Source organism: Rhamphochromis sp. 'chilingali' (assembly GCF_963969265.1).
Source record: "Rhamphochromis sp. 'chilingali' genome assembly, chromosome: 1".
Taxonomy (NCBI): Eukaryota; Metazoa; Chordata; class Actinopteri; order Cichliformes; family Cichlidae; genus Rhamphochromis; species Rhamphochromis sp. 'chilingali'.
The window spans coordinates 50,411,301-50,427,561 of NC_137929.1; the positions used below are offsets into that span (position 1 = coordinate 50,411,301).

The 16,261-nt window shown below is 41.5% G+C and overlaps 1 protein-coding gene across 4 annotated transcripts in view; it reads left to right on the plus strand.

The window, feature by feature from the left end:
• The window catches only part of tec (tec protein tyrosine kinase), a 42,002-nt gene that overhangs the window by 9,347 nt on the left and 16,394 nt on the right, over nt 1-16,261 (plus strand). The window contains exons 1-5 of one of the 4 annotated variants that reach the window (XM_080898877.1): nt 5,134-5,362; nt 5,553-5,938; nt 8,841-9,044; nt 11,977-12,081; nt 14,310-14,391. In XM_080898877.1, coding sequence (XP_080755003.1) covers nt 8,907-9,044; nt 11,977-12,081; nt 14,310-14,391 — 325 coding nt within the window. In that variant the 5' untranslated portion in view covers nt 5,134-5,362; nt 5,553-5,938; nt 8,841-8,906. The other 3 variants (XM_080898879.1, XM_080898878.1, XM_080898880.1) reach the window with 3 other exon arrangements.

Genomic DNA, 16,261 nt, shown 5'->3' on the forward strand with positions numbered 1-16,261 from the left:
ACTTCTAAAACTCCAGGTATTTAAACCTCTACGTGGTGGTGCTGATGATCACTGACCTTTTATTAATGATGTGTTTCATCATATCAGCCAAAGTATAAACAAAACAAAACCAAAAAAAAGGTGTGATCATTGCCACTGTGCGTAAAACCACTGTGAGAACCATCGTGTGACCAGGTTAGGTCACCTGATGCTAAATGAAAGCAGAGGTTGAAACACCTGGTAAGACAACCCAAGACAGCTTTGTACTACAGATGGTTGATAGCTGGTGACATAATCCACCACCTCTGTTCAACGTTCATCTGAACGTAACATTTGCAGTGGGAGAAACATCTCGTCACTCATATAAGGGACTTCTTCTGTCTCAGCTGACTGTTTGTGTTCTTGGTCCAAAATGTGAAGACTGGCCTCGTCAAAGAGGAGAAAGGGCACTCTTGATTGCCACTCTCACCTTGCCTGGGGTGACCTGAAGAGTTTCACATGGGAACACAACGGTTTTCCTGAGGGCCCACAATTCATTAACAACAGGGAGCACCCCCAACACAGCCTGTCCATACCTTGTACTCAGGTAGGCGCTACAGGAGTCTGAAAGTCTGACATTTTTAAATAAAAGCAGGCTTTCATCTGCAGAAAGCAAACATTAGGAAGAGGTTCATTGAGATAACCAGATGGTGGCTCTTATTCTCCAGTCTACTACTGAAGCATGACAGAAGAAGAAGAAGATAATACGATTTAAAGAGTTCCAGTCAAGGCTCAAGTGATGGGAAACCCCCTGTTTTTTTTCTCTTTCGTGAAGGCTTGAGTCATGTTTAAGTGACACGTTTCACGCATATCATCATTTTTCTGAAGTATGTTAGTTTATGTTGAACCCAGTCAAGTGTAAAACCTTATTTTTCATATTTCTGCTTTTATTCAACTGCAGTTTAAAAATATGTAATATAGTAGTTCACTGTTAGACTGATCATTAAATGGTTAAACAGTGGTAACTTGCACACTGACACTTTCCCATTACTTTTTTTTTTCTTTTTGCCTGTCCTGTTCGGTACTTTAGCATCAGAATTGTTGTCTGAAGGCCAGGAAAGATGCAAGTGGAGAAAATATGCCAATGCCAAATTTTTTCACTTGATTAATCTATATTATCATTGTTTATTTATTTTATTTTATTTTATTTTATTTTATTTTATTTTATTTTATTTTAAGAAATTACAAATTGGACAGACAATTAGAAAGAAAGAAAGAAAGAAAGAAAGAAAGAAAGAAAGAAAGAAAGAAAGAAAGAAAGAAAACAGAGGGGAAGGGGGCAGTAAAAGAAGACACTGAGAAAAAAAAGGAGAAAACAAACGAGAGAACAACACAATATAGAGACAACAACCTAGATACGTGTAAGTAAAAGTAAATACTAAATATTGAATGTTATTGAGCAGCACACAGGTCCGACAGTGTACAATATGCTTTAATGTAGCAGCCAAGGAAGATATAGTTTGTGTCTGTAAGCACTCACGTGTACACCTGTGTGCGTGAGCGCTTAAGTTCAAAAGGTTTCTTATGCAACGATCTCCTTTGTTATTTTCTTTTTCAGCAAATCTGTGGTAGCGATCACTGTCCAGCTTTATCCAAGATTTAACAACTGGACAAATGGCCTCGTGTTCATCTTTGGAATATTTTGGGTATAAAGAGAAATTCATGGTCGACATCATGCCTGCAACCTGTCCATTCCTGTAAAACAAAGCCCAAATAGTCATTCTTCCACCATCATTTGATATGCTGTGTTTGGTTTTCTCCAACACACTGCTGTGCATTACAGCCAAACTTTTTAATAAGAAGCTTTCTCCCGGTAACCTTTCCTATCAGTGTACTTGGACTGTAGAGTCTTCAGTATATATATCTTACAATCAGAGATGGGCTTACTGTAATCCGATTACTTTTTTCAAGTAACGAGTAAAGTAAGGGATTACTATTGCAAAAACGGTAATTAGATTACCGTTACTTTCCCGTAGGAACGCTGCATTACTAAAACCGCGAATTTTTTTGCGAGAATGTCTCATGACAGTGACGTAAGCGAGTGCGACGTTCGTGACAACAGCTGTGTGCAGATCAACAATGGATAATATATCGAGTGCGGGAGAGAGTATGAGCGTGCAGCGTTTAAAGCGTGGAAGCACTGACCTTACTTTGAGTTTGAGTCCATAAAAAGTGACAAAAACATTAGTGTCCGTTGTGCGTGGGAAGAAAACTTCTTTACAGTGAAAACTCCCTAAACTTCCAAGCAAGCACCGAGTGCGCTACCACGTAATGGGAAATTCACAGTAATTAGTTACTGATTACTTGACCAACACTGCTTACAATAACATCACCTTCAGTGCATCCTGTGTTGGACATGTGCCATTTTAGCTCTTTATGAGACTCTTGTGGTCACAGCAAACGCTGGTTTCCTGAGATGACCATATTAGGGAAATCACCTCCCTCTGATCTCAGACAGAGCAAAGAGCAGAAAAGAAACTATGTTCAATGGCATTTTACAGCATTTGGCATCATTTGGCAGCATTTGTTTAATATGAGCATCCGCAGTATGTGTAATAACAGAAAATGAGCAAAAGCGGAGAAAGTCAACTTGGCAATTTTCCAAAATATTTGCCCTTATAAATGCTTCCACCTTCAAAGGTGGTCTAACTTTTGAAAATGTCTTTTCAAAAGTGAGTTTTAGAAAATATATTCACAGAGAGCTGTTGTCACTCTTTACAGGATCCAAAGACTTTCCAAAACCAACCCTCCAACACAGCAGCACAAGCAGCATTAAATATTTTCCACTCAGCTATCAGTCGTGTGGTGTGACACCTCTCCCACAGTTTGAAAGGAAGTCACAGCCCACTCTAACTGATAACAGCAAAACATGTAAGGGTTATCCTTTTAATCACCTGAGCTTACATGGCACTGTGCAGATTTCTCTTTTCCTTTTAAACAAACAACCTTTATTTGTCACATACACAATCATACAGACTACAACATGTAGTGAAATGCTTGGTGTCCGAGCTGCAGACAGGCTGCAGACGTAGCCGTGCCATGGAGACGTTTCCTCTCCACCACAAGACATTTGTCATGTGTGGTCTTCCTCCTTGTCAAAAATGTTCAGTTTGAAGAAAGACCATATTTTAAAAAGAACAAAAAATTAAAAATACACAAGAATATCTAGTAAAATAATCCAGATTTTGTTTATCCATCTGTCCATCCCAAACTCCTCCAAGCTCTGCCTTTGAGACACTGTAGGTGACTTATATTCCTATTTTAAATTGACCTAGAGGACATTTCTGGGGCATTTGCTGAAACTGAAGGTCTTTTGGAAAACCTAACTTTGTTTTGCTGATTATGAGCAACACTTTTCACTTTTAACAGTTTTCCCAAATATGACTCCGATCTCTGGTACAATATGTTGACAGAGATTCAAATCTAAACAAGAAACAAAAAAGAACATTATGCGTCTGATGTTTGATTATCAATCATCAGGTGTTGAGTGGCACAACAACACTGAAAAGACCTGTGATCCATAGCAATCCTTTCTCTGTTCTCAGTCATTTGCTGCTGCTTCTACTTTTTTTTTAGTAAAGATAACAATGGCTCAAAGTGCCTGCCATGAAGAGTATACCCACAGGAAGTGTTGTGCCTCCACAGTCTAATAAAAGAAATGAAACCAGCAGCATGAAAAAAGTAAAAGCGTGAAATGTGTTAGAAAGTTTACGTCAACAATGAAATAAAGTAAGACAGGTCATTAGTCTGAAAAAACTCAAGGCTCAATCCTGCACTCCTGCCAGCTGTTCATGAGCGAACTCGATTAAAGCTTAAAGTACTTATGAGAACCTGAGCCTTAAAAATTATGCATTAATCTTAAACACAGGCTTAAAAACTCTGCGATAGGCCCTGGGAAGATGATTTATGCGTGTGTGTGTGTCCTTATCACCGTGTTGGATGCAACACATAAGTATAAATCCCTTGTGAAGTTTGGCTAATTTACCTAGTGTATATCAAGCCAAATGTTATAGTTTAATATAAGATATCTATCCACTCTAGTCAGTTCATCATGGCAGGGTAAACCGTTCATATGTGCGTATAAAAAAAGTTTAATTTGATTCAATTTCCTCTATATACACACACACACCTACGCATATCTATTTTTGTGTTTTTATTTTGGACTTTACTGGGGTAGTTCAAAATCATTGTTATTTATCGTATACTCGACCGTATACTCATGTGGTGCCAGTGACAATAGAAACAAGTACAATTATGAGACTTTTTCTCTTTATTCACTGCTCTGCTTATCTGACAGCTGTGCGTCCTTATATTAAAGCTATGGCTGGCGATGTGTCACCATAGACGGTACTGATTGATGGTGCTGAGCAGGCTAGTTGCCGAGTGCAGCGTGAAATTTCCATGGAGATGCATCGCAGGTTAAGCTGCAGGTTTTGTCACAGCATTTCAAAAGGGGTGTGTGTTTAGGTATAGGGTTTGTGGAAGGTTTAACACAGAAGAATAAACCCCCTGTAAGTTTGTGCCCATCAAAGAGAAAGAGGTCAGCAATGTGTGAGAAGATTTGACCGGTCAAATAAGTCTGACAACACACTAGGAAATATTTAATAGTTGATGGTGCTCGTTAATCTGAAAACTCCTCTCTGCCCACTGCTTTTATGGAAAGTTGCACTCAAATTTTAAAACGTGTAATGTCTGATAGGACAGCCAAGCTAACACTAAATGACTTTGAAGGTAGGAAGGGTCCAGTGAAAATCATTTTTCAAGGTGCATTTTCTTTACATTTCACCTGACACTCAAAATTCTAGTGTTATAGTAACGTTACTATAACACTAGAATTTTGATTAAAACATGATTTAAATGATTAAATCATGATATGCCATATACATTTTCCTTATGAGATGAATTGTCAGTGCAAACTCTCCACTCACACTCCACTGACTAAAACAGTCACTTTATCAGAAATGTTTTGGTAGCAGAGGAGCATGCTGGGAAATGTATCACTTATACTTCCGCACCTTGTTCCTTGTCAATTTGTGCAAAATGTCTGCAACCCCACACACCTCAACTATGTTCCTCTTATGGAGAGGTTATCCGGTAGTGCTGCATTTTAATTGTGTTTAGCAAGCAAAGCAAAAATGTGCCTGTCAAAAGAGGAAGGAAAGAAGAGAGCAGGGTGAGGACAGCACCAGGACGTGAGATCTGAGCAGTGCTAGGCCTGAACGATGAAGCTCAGACGGCTGCATAGCAATGAACCATTGTTACCACTTACATGTTAAACACGTGCTCTCAAACTGCAACATGAGTGTGTGCATGTAGCAGCTGCTCCAGTGGAAACGATCACTGAGTAAGGAATTTTCTAAATGAGAGTACTTGTTGTATGCTGACTCATCATGTCAGTTTGTGTTTTATTATGACTATATGCTGCTAGTTTTTGATTTATAGAGTGTGTGTGTGTGTGTGTGTGTGTGTGTGTGTGTGTGTGTGTGTGTGTGTGTGTGTGTGTGTGTGTGTGTGTGTGTGTGTGTGTGTGAAAGATACGTTCAGGTGTAACAGGGCTCATCACAGATGGAAGTGAGAAAACAAACCCTGAGTAACCCAACAGGAATGGGACCCGTGATGGAAGAAAATCCCGGCATCTCATTTGCTTCTTCTGCATTAAACACGAGGTAACAGCACGTACATGCGTGAAAGCTGGAGACGGGGACGGTCACCCACTGGTGACGCAGCCACCCCAGAGGTCTAAATCAGTCGTAGCTCACTCAGCGATCACCGTGCAGCAGCGCAATACGAGGAAGTGCGCGTGCCCGTGAGCCGGTGCGTTTCTCTTCATTTCCTGAATCCCGCTCCCGAGATTCGCAACGACATGGGAGGCCCACGGACTCCAACCAAGTGAGGAGAAACTGGGAAATGAGGCGCGGAGGTAAGGGATCCTTTTTTCCACAGACACCCAGCGAAGTTCCTGTAAACTTTTTGCCTTTTGTGTTCTGCTGTCCGCAAACGAAACCGCGGACCTGCGAGTTTAGAAGTGCCGCTGCTAAACGCTGTGAGTTTAAAACAGAGGATACGATGCAAAAACGCTCAATAACGTTGAAACTTTCATTTTGTGGGGGTGATGCTGCAGCGTATAAACAACACCAGTGGACCTGCTTTCAGCTGCTGCTTTGTAAAATATCCATATTAGTATTTAATCGGACAGTATAGATTAAAAAAATATAGTATACATATAGTATGGTATATGTAGTAGGACCGTGTAGTATCACCTGAGAACAGGTGTACAACCCGCGATACGCTTCAAATCACCGGCGTGCGCTACCTTCCCTCTGCTGCATTTAAGTGCGGTTGGAAAAACTTAACGGACACTACTGTGAAGAATCTCGGCCTTGTTTCACATCCAAACTGTACCCAAGCAGTAAAGGGTTTATGCTTTATGGGCGAATGTACTGATTATATGTATTCTGTGGGGACTATTCATAGTCAAAGGATGCTTTACCGCTTGCTGAAATGAAAATAAAGAAGGTAGAAGGTGAAGACGGGGAACAACTTGACCTTTGACTAAGGAGCCACAGTGCACCAGTAACAAATGTGCTTCATTGTGCAATGCCAGTAAGACAGGTGTTGCCTTTGTCACCCTTCGGGCATGAAAACTGTTAACATGTTTATCCCATACATACAGTTATATAAAGGAAACCGTTGACATGTCTCTGCAGACACATGCATGAAGGCAACCTGCCAGGATTTTGTATGTTTATATTTTGATAAGTTGGCACGGAGATCCAGACGACACTACTGTAACACTGTTGTATTGATGGCGTTATATCAAGTAATCTTATCAGATGTTATTCGCAGTGTTATTCTGCATGTGTTTAAGGTTTTAGATTAGCGTTATGCATTTTGATGCATTAAACAGTCACATGAGACCAAAATAAGTTGCCTCTTCTGCTCTGCCTCAACCCAGCTTTGTTTTTTTGACTCGTTTTTGGTTCGAGCAGCAGTAACACGTGTCTGACGCACATCGAATGCCACCAGGAAGTCACCAGCTGGTTTTTGGACTCTGGCAGTTTGAAGGGCTCTATGAATGCTTGCTCAGATGCATCACACAGACACATACCTGCTGGTTCATGCTAAGTGACAGACTCTGAAATCCTGAAGTATATTATTTGTCTGCTAATTCAATAAGGAGCCAATGTTGGGAACGCACTCAATGGGACGCTTGGCTAATGCAGCCTCACAAACAGGCCTCAGAAAAATTCAAACGAATGGCTTGGGTGAATTTTCACACCATGAACTTCTTAGAAACAGCTTTTTTTCCACCTTTTTTTTTTTTTTTTATTTAAGCAAAAATGTGACTTCCACAGCTGAATTTGAGAATCGTAAAATTAGGAGTCCGTGGGTATTTATGCACTTTTGGTGACAGTTTAAGGTGGCCCCTGTGGGAAATGTGTTGGCACTTGAGCATTGGCATGTATTTTTAACCTCAGATGTTGCTGCTTGGTCACGCCCAACCCCATCTGCCTCCTGATGTTGAACGCTCACATTACTTGTTTCACACAGCAGAAACAAAAGGCTTCTGTGTAGTGCAGCTAACCATTTGCCTTGCGTCTGATAGATTTGCACGGAATTACTTATTACTTACCAACCAAATTTGTAAATCACCTGATAAGTTCAAACTGAGAGAAGAGCTTTGGCGGACACAGATAAGAGCACATCCTGCATCAGCTCGAGACAAAACACCTCTTTTACTTTGACATTATCGATTGACTCAGTGTTTTACTGGATGATTAACCACCACAAAAGATGTACTGACTATCGGATGTGGTTTGTAAGCTTAATATGCTACTCACCTACCCATAAATGCTAGTGACTATGGTCATTTCTAGTCGATGAATTACATGCCCACATGTTTTTATTAATCACACTCAGTAGTTTGTGCTGATTGAACTTGGGACATTGAATCAATCACAGCAAATGAACTGATAATCAGCAAGAGAGCTATGTGATCACTGCATAATGAGCTGACAGTGAATGAATAGCTTGTGAAGCCACTGAGTGCAAAGGTCATTAGAGTTCATTACTTTGTTAAAGCGACATATGTGGTGTTTTTATGGTGTTACACGGAGCAGCTTCAACTTAGAAAAAGAAGAAACCAAACTGAAATCATGTTATTCACTCTTAAAAGTAAAAAGAGATCTGTGAGCCCTTCTTAAATCTTATCCTGGATGAATCACATCTTTCTAGAAGAAAATAAACAACAAAGGCTGAGGTGTAATGAGTTGACACAAGTGAAACTAAACTGTGTTATTATAAAGATAACTGAGCGTTGCCGGTGAAATAAAGGAAATCAGTGTGCGTCGCATGTAAACAGAGACGCTGCTTATGAGCCTTGTGGCTCTAAAGACAAAAAAAAGCAGAATCAGACAGACAGAAATAAGTCATAATGAAAGCTCGGTATAGATGGCTGCACTTCCTCAGAGTACGGGTGGATGTAATGACCAAAAATAAATTCCTGCTAAATAAGGCTTCCACAGAAAGTGCAATAAAACCCCTCAGAGCTGCTCGCTGTGTCCAGCTTCCCAAAAAGCTCCGTACCACCAGAAATGTAGGAGACAGCATTTATTAAAGATAAAGTTCTACTGTGGTAGAAGAACAATGTGGTCACAGACAAAGGAGGACTTCCTGTTTGTGGCCATATTGATGATACAGACCTGGTTCTAATTTGTTTCATCTCAGGAAATGTATTAACTTTTTTGGAACAACAAATCTAAAGGTGTGTTTATCTGGAAGGAGGAATGAGTTATATCTGAGAATTTGGTCATCTCTCTTAGATCAGTTCCATACCTTTGCGGTCTGACGTCTTCCGCCAATGGGCTGAGGCCGTCAGCGGGGCCAGGATGAGTGCGGACCTGCTGCTGGAGGAGCTGCTAATCAAGCGTTCGCAGCAGAAGAAGAGGACGTCGCCGCTGAACTACAAGGAGAGGCTGTTCGTCCTCACCAAGAGCCGGCTGACATATTACGATGGAAGAGCTGAGGTCGCTTTCAGTTTCTGTTCATTTGTTGTATTTTTACATTTTATACAGGAGGAACAATGCGGTTTTCGTCCTGGTCGCGGAACACTGGACCAGCTCTTTATCCTCTCCAGGATACTTGAGGGTGCATGGGAGTTTGCCCAACCAGTCTACATGTGTTTTGTGGACTTGGAGAAGGCATTCGACCGTGTCCCTCGGGGTGTCCTGTGGGAGGTGTTGCGGGAATATGGGGTGTCTGGCCCATTGCTACGGGCCATTCGATCCCTATACAACCGTTGCAAGAGCTTGGTTCGCATTGCCGGCAATAAGTCGGACTCGTTCCCGGTGGGTGATGGGCTCCGCCAGGGCTGCCCTTTGTCTCCGGTTCTGTTCATAATTTTTATGGACAGGATTTCTAGGCGCAGCCAAGTGGCGGAGGGCTTTCGCTTTGGTGGCCTCAGAATCTCATCTCTGATTTTTGCAGATGATGTGGTTCTGTTGGCTTCATCGGGTGAGGGCCTCCAGCTCGCACTGGAACGGTTCGCAGCCGAGTGTGAAGCAGCAGGAATGAGGATCAGCACCTCCAAATCTGAGGCCATGGTTCTCAGCCGGAAAAGGGTGGAGTGCCCACTCCGGGTCGGGGATGAGTTCCTGCCCCAAGTGGAGGAGTTCAAGTATCTCGGGGTCTTGTTCGCGAGTGATGGGAGAAGGGAGCCGGAGATCGACAGACGGATTGGGGCTGCAGCTGCAGTAATGCGGACGCTGCACCGGTCCGTTGTGGTGAAGAGGGAGCTGAGTGTAAAAGCGAAGCTCTCAATTTACCGGTCGATCTACGTCCCTACCCTCACCTATGGCCACGAGCTGTGAGTAGTGACCGAAAGAACGAGATCGCGGATACAAGCGGCAGAAATGAGCTTCCTCCGAAGGGTGGCTGGCCTCTCCCTTAGAGATAGGGTGAGAAGTTCGGCCATCCGGGAGGGGCTCAGAGTAGAGCAGCTGCTGCTCCACATCGAAAGGAGCCAGCTGAGGTGGTTCGGGCATCTGACAAGGATGCCCCCTGGGCGCCTCCTAGGTGAGGTGTTCCAGGCATGTCCCACCGGGAGGAGGCCCCGGGGCAGACCCAGGACACGCTGGAGAGATTATATCTCTCGGCTGGCCTGGGAACGCCTTGGTATTCCCCCGGATAAGCTGGAGGAGGTGGCTGGGGAGAGTGAGGTCTGGGCCTCTTTGCTTAGGCTGCTGCCCCCGCGACCCGGCCCCGGATAAAGCGGATGAAGATGGATGGATGGATGTTGTATTTTTATTTTTAGCTCCTTTAGTACTGATGAGATTATGTGATGGTGAAGCGTTCATCTTCCACTCCTACAGTACTGGTTAGACTTTAGTGAAACAACATTGATTTGCACATGATGTGACTGTAAGTCTCCCTGACATCTCAGTGGATTTTAGGGATTTTAGTTCTCAGACATTATAACAACCTGTGAATTGTGATGGATCATGAGGAAGACAAGCACTGACAATCTGATCATTTTTGCTTTTTCTTAAAGCCGACTTATTCTGCTCATGTCCAGCTCTGTAACTTTATTCTTGAACTTTATTGGAGTAATTTTGCATGATTAAAATACAAAAACAACTCTTATTTATTTTTTTACAGTCTCTCCTACAACCTGATTTAACCCCCTTCAGTTAAGGCCACCCTTACTTTAACAGAGCTTCTTCTGACTGGCTGCCTCTCATAGAAATAAACGATTGTGGGTTTTAATGACCATATTAGGGATATCCCCTCTCTATGACATCATACAGATCCAAAACCAAAATTGGGGGAAAAAAAGGACAGAAAAGGAGAGCTCGCAACAGTCAACAACGTGAGTTTTGGCTCACATACATGTAGTGACTTCATTTTGAAACTTTGGCCATGTTTTATAGGAACAAGACACAAATAACAGACAATAAGGAGAAGCACTGGTTCAGAGTTCATGCTTACCTGGTTCTATACTATAATCCTATAGCATGGGAATTAGATGTTTGAACTTGCCAGTGAAACATGTTTAGTATCCAGTCAGCTTACTTGAAGATGAAAACTGGAAACAGCAAGCTGGGCTCCTGTTCAGCAGTTATTTTAGAGACATTATTAGAGAGAGAGACGCGGTTTTCAAAGAATGCTGAAGTGAAAGCTTTCGGAGAATTCAACAACAGCAGAGATGATGCAGAAGTCTAACTTCCAGGGAAGAAAAGCATCTTTTCTTATACCAAGTTTTTTTGGCATTTGGTCATTTTATACCAGTTTTTCATGCATGATACTTTGGATCAAAATATTGCCTTTTAAAAAATGACTTTTCTTCTCTTTTTGGTACATATTGTAATTTTGCTTTTGTGGTACCTTTTTTTTCTCCTGACTTTTAACCTTTGTAATGGTGATTTTTAACCTTTTGTTTAAGTAAATAGCAGCTACATGTGGGTGTTTCATCAAAAAACATTAAAGTCATTTGAGTCAGCAGTAGCTCTGTAATGTTACACTGAGCCAGAATAGTCATTTATCTCTTTTTATATTAAGTTAAGCTAATGGTTCTGGTTCATTTGTACTGCACAGGTGTGAAAGTGTCATCAATCTACATTGTTTTAATATGATTTATGCCCTTCAACTGTGAAACTGAAAATGTCTGTTTAAACATCTCGTTGGTTCAGGTAGCAACACCCTGTTTTAAGCTGAGTGTTCACTTTCAGTTTTTCCAGGAATGCCCACACAGCTGCATACAGGGCTCTTATCCCAGTTTAAATCAAAAATTCTGCTGAAGGAAATGAGTTACATGTCAAATTAGTTCAACAATCATTTGAATACTGCTAATGTGCAAATATGCTATGTCAGCACAAAATGTCAAAGTGTCTAAGACTGCAAGTTGGATAATATTACAAAGACAGCAAACATTAAAAAATGACATGATGTTTGCATCAACAGAAGAAGTTCAAGAGGGGCTCCATCGAAGTGAGTCGCATCAGATGTGTGGAGATTGTCAAGAATGGAGGAGGGGTCATCCCCTGCCAGAACAAATACCCCTTTCAGGTACAAACACACTACCACACTCTCACCTGCAACCAGAGAGACCTCTTTCTTTATATGCATACTGTCGAGTTAATGAGTAGTAATGCAAATACAGGGAGTGCAGAATTATTAGGCAAATGAGTATTTTGTCCACATCATCCTCTTCATGCATGTTGTCTTACTCCAAGCTGTTTAGGCTCGAAAGCCTACTACCAATTAAGCATATTAGGTGATGTGCATCTCTGTAATGAGAAGGGGTGTGGTCTAATGACATCAACACCCTATATCAGGTGTGCATAATTATTAGGCAACGTCCTTTCCTTTGGCAAAATGGGTCAAAAGAAGGACTGGACAGGCTCAGAAAAGTCAAAAATAGTGAGATATCTTGCAGAGGGATGCAGCAGTCTCAAAATTGCAAAGCTTCTGAAGCGTGATCATCGAACAATCAAGCGTTTCATTCAAAATAGTCAACAGGGTCGCAAGAAGCGTGTGGAAAAACCAAGGCGCAAAATAACTGCCCATGAACTGAGAAAAGTCAAGCGTGCAGCTGCCAAGATGCCACTTGCCACCAGTTTGGCCATATTTCAGAGCTGCAACATCACTGGAGTGCCCAAAAGCACAAGGTGTGCAATACTCAGAGACATGGCCAAGGTAAGAAAGGCTGAAAGACGACCATCACTGAACAAGACACACAAGCTGAAACGTCAAGACTGGGCCAAGAAATATCTCAAGACTGGTTTTTCTAAGGTTTTATGGACTGATGAAATGAGAGTGAGTCTTGATGGGCCAGATGGATGGGCCCGTGGCTGGATTGGTAAAGGCAGAGAGCTCCAGTCCGACTCAGACGCCAGCAAGGTGGAGGTGGAGTACTGGTTTGGGCTTGTATTATCAAAGATGAGCTTGTGGGGCCTTTTTGGGTTGAGGATGGAGTCAAGCTCAACTCCCAGTCCTACTGCCAGTTTCTGGAAGACACCTTCTTCAAGCAGTGGTACAGGAAGAAGTCTGCATCCTTCAAGAAAAACATGATTTTCATGCAGGACAATGCTCCATCACACGCGTCCAAGTACTCCACAGCGTGGCTGGCAAGAAAGGGTATCAAAGAAGAAAAATTAATGACATGGCCTCCTTGTTCACCTGATCTGAACCCCATTGAGAACCTGTGGTCCATCATCAAATGTGAGATTTACAAGGTGGGAAAACAGTACACCTCTCTGAACAGTGTCTGGGAGGCTGTGGTTGCTGCTGCACGCAATGTTGATGGTGAACAGATCAAAACACTGACAGAATCCATGGATGGCAGGCTTTTGAGTGTCCTTGCAAAGAAAGGTGGCTATATTGGTCGCTGATTTGTTTTTGTTTTGTTTTTGAATGTCAGAAATGTATATTTGTGAATGTGGAGATGTTATATTGGTTTCGCTGGTAAAAATAAATAATTGAAATGGGTATATATTTGTTTTTTGTTAAGTTGCCTAATAATTATGCACAGTAATAGTCACCTGCACACACAGATATCCCCCTAAAATAGCTAAAACTAAAAACAAACTAAAAACTACTTCCAAAAACATTCAGCTTTGATATTAATGAGTTTTTTGGGTTCATTGAGAACATGGTTGTTGTTCAATAATAAAATTATTCCTCAAAAATACAACTTGCCTAATAATTCTGCACTCCCTGTAGACACAAATGCAGTACCATTCTTGAGTTGATCAATAGTGGGTCAACGTCCCTTTTATGGGACAACTCGGCCTTTCCACCATTTGGTTTGAGAACTGAAGAAGCTTCTCAGATGAGAGGTGAAACGTCTTCAAGAAACTTAAAGAAGTCCAGTCACTTTCTTGCTAAGCCCCTTATACAAATTAAAATATTACATCGTTTTGGACCTCTGACCTGTTCTTGAAGGCAGAATAAGCTCAAACTTGCTTAAATGCTTAAATTTTACTCTGTTTGTATCAGGAACATTTAGGAAATGACACTGGTATATCTGGTTTATGGGGATTTTAAATATCACATTATAGTTTACATCCAATTATTATGCCAAATTTAACCTGTAACCACACTTTTACATTTCACATCTGCCTTTTTTTCAAGTTGAGTCTAAAGTGTATTATTCTTGTTGCATTATGAACCTCCTAAGTATGTTTAGGCTTTCAGACTGCTTCTTGTTTTGTTGTAAGATTAAACTATGCCTATGCAGCTTTGAAATCTACATAAAACTGTGTTAGCAGACAGATCTGTGTGTTTGTGTCCAGGTGGTGTACGATACCAACACCCTCTATGTATTTGCTCCAAGTCATGAAAGCAGAAGTCGATGGGTCCAGAGCCTCAAAGAAGGTCAGTCCCTGTTTTGTTCTGTGAAAAACTAGCAAATGCACATATATACAGGGGTAGGGTATGAAAGCTCACACTGGGAGTTTAGACATCTGAAGTACTGCAGAGATGTTTTTTCACACTTTGAACCACAAAGCACAAACTGGTTTTCACACATGCAAATACCTTCCAGCACCCCTGCACTGTTTCCATTGTTCTTGTTGTTCCTGTCATGAGAAATTTAGCATTTATTTTACTCAACAGAAGCGCTGTGTACTGCTTAGTAATTTGACCTGATTTCTCAAACCTCAGAAGTGCAATGGTTAGTTCACTTTTCTGTCTTATAGTTTGAACTGTGTATCATTACTGATGTTCTTCTAGAGGTCACAATGGTCTTTTTATTTTGTTGATCTTTTTATTCTAAATAATTTAATTCTCTTTATTTAAACAATGCAAGTATCAGTCATTAGGACTATAAATGGGTGCATCTCAAAGTCTTTCATAGGAAATAGATATCAATGAGTATAAATACAAACAGTATCATTATAGGTTAGGTGGCTGGTTGCAGTATAGATCAAAAACACGGGGATACTCTACATATTTCAGCTTCAACTGTGAATGACAACCCTCCTGTTGTCAAAGGAGCTTGCAAAGAAAAGCGTCTGGACTTCTTTAAGTTACTTGAAGACGTTTCACCTCTCATCCGAGAAGCTTCTTCAGTTCTAAGGTCAAATGGTGGAGAGTCCCAGATATAAACCTAGTGGGAGTGACCCCCCCACAGAGGGACAAAAGGACCCCCTGATGATCCTCTAATCGCCTGAGCCAAGGTGTGAAACTGGGTGTGGGTCCCAATCAGCCAGAGTTTCGGGTGAGTTCATTGTGAAACCTGGCCCCACCTTATCATGTGAATTCCTGAGGTCAGATGGCCCAGGATGTGAGTGGGCATTAAGGCGTCTGGGAAGGGATCTCAAAACTGGATTATAGATGGCAGACACCAACTCTCTGCCATCTATAATCCAGTCCAGGGGGTCCTGGATTATAGTCCAGGGGGTCCTGGATTATAGTCCTGGACCCCCTGATGATTAGAGGATCATCAGGGGGTCCTTTTGTCCCTCTGTGGTGGGATACTCCCACTAGGTTTATATCTGGGACTCTGCACCATTTGACCTTAGAACTGAAGAAGCTTCTCGGATGAGAGGTGAAACGTCTTCAAGCAACTTAAAGAAGTCCAGACGCTTTTCTTTGCAAGCTCCTTTGACTACGATGACCTGGATGACTGAGAACCTTCACAGACAACCCTCCTGTTGTGTTCACCCCCACCCTTACTTTAGAGCTCCGGTCACAATTGGCCAGTCTGTTTTAACAGCTCTTAAATTAACATAAGAAACATTTTTCACCACCAAATTCAGTTCAGTGGGTGGGTCAATGGGTCGTAAAGTGGGTCTTTCATTTTGCTTTATTCAGTTTGAAATTGAAATCGCTCAAACTTTCTTTAATTTGAGCATCTTCATGAACAAGTTGAATGAAATCTTTAATAATTACACGTTTTTAAATGTAGCCTCACTTTCGCATGGACTGGAAGCAAGTGGACAGTCGATAAAAAATTGTGTCATGGACTGGTGTTACTTTTCTTTCATTATTTATACTGAAATTATGGAAAAGGTAAAGGTCTGGAGTTGATTCAAAAAGATGTTTTTACATTTGAAAGCCACAGTCCAAATGAAACAGACAATCCTAAAGCTGCCAAAATAAATTAATCAGAGATCGGTAACCTTAGAAATGACCACATCAACATCAATCTGGTGCATATTGAGAATTTAAAAAAAAAAAAGATAACATAAAAACACCCAGACGGTCACACGAGACTACACTGGTAGAGGATCACAGGATCCTT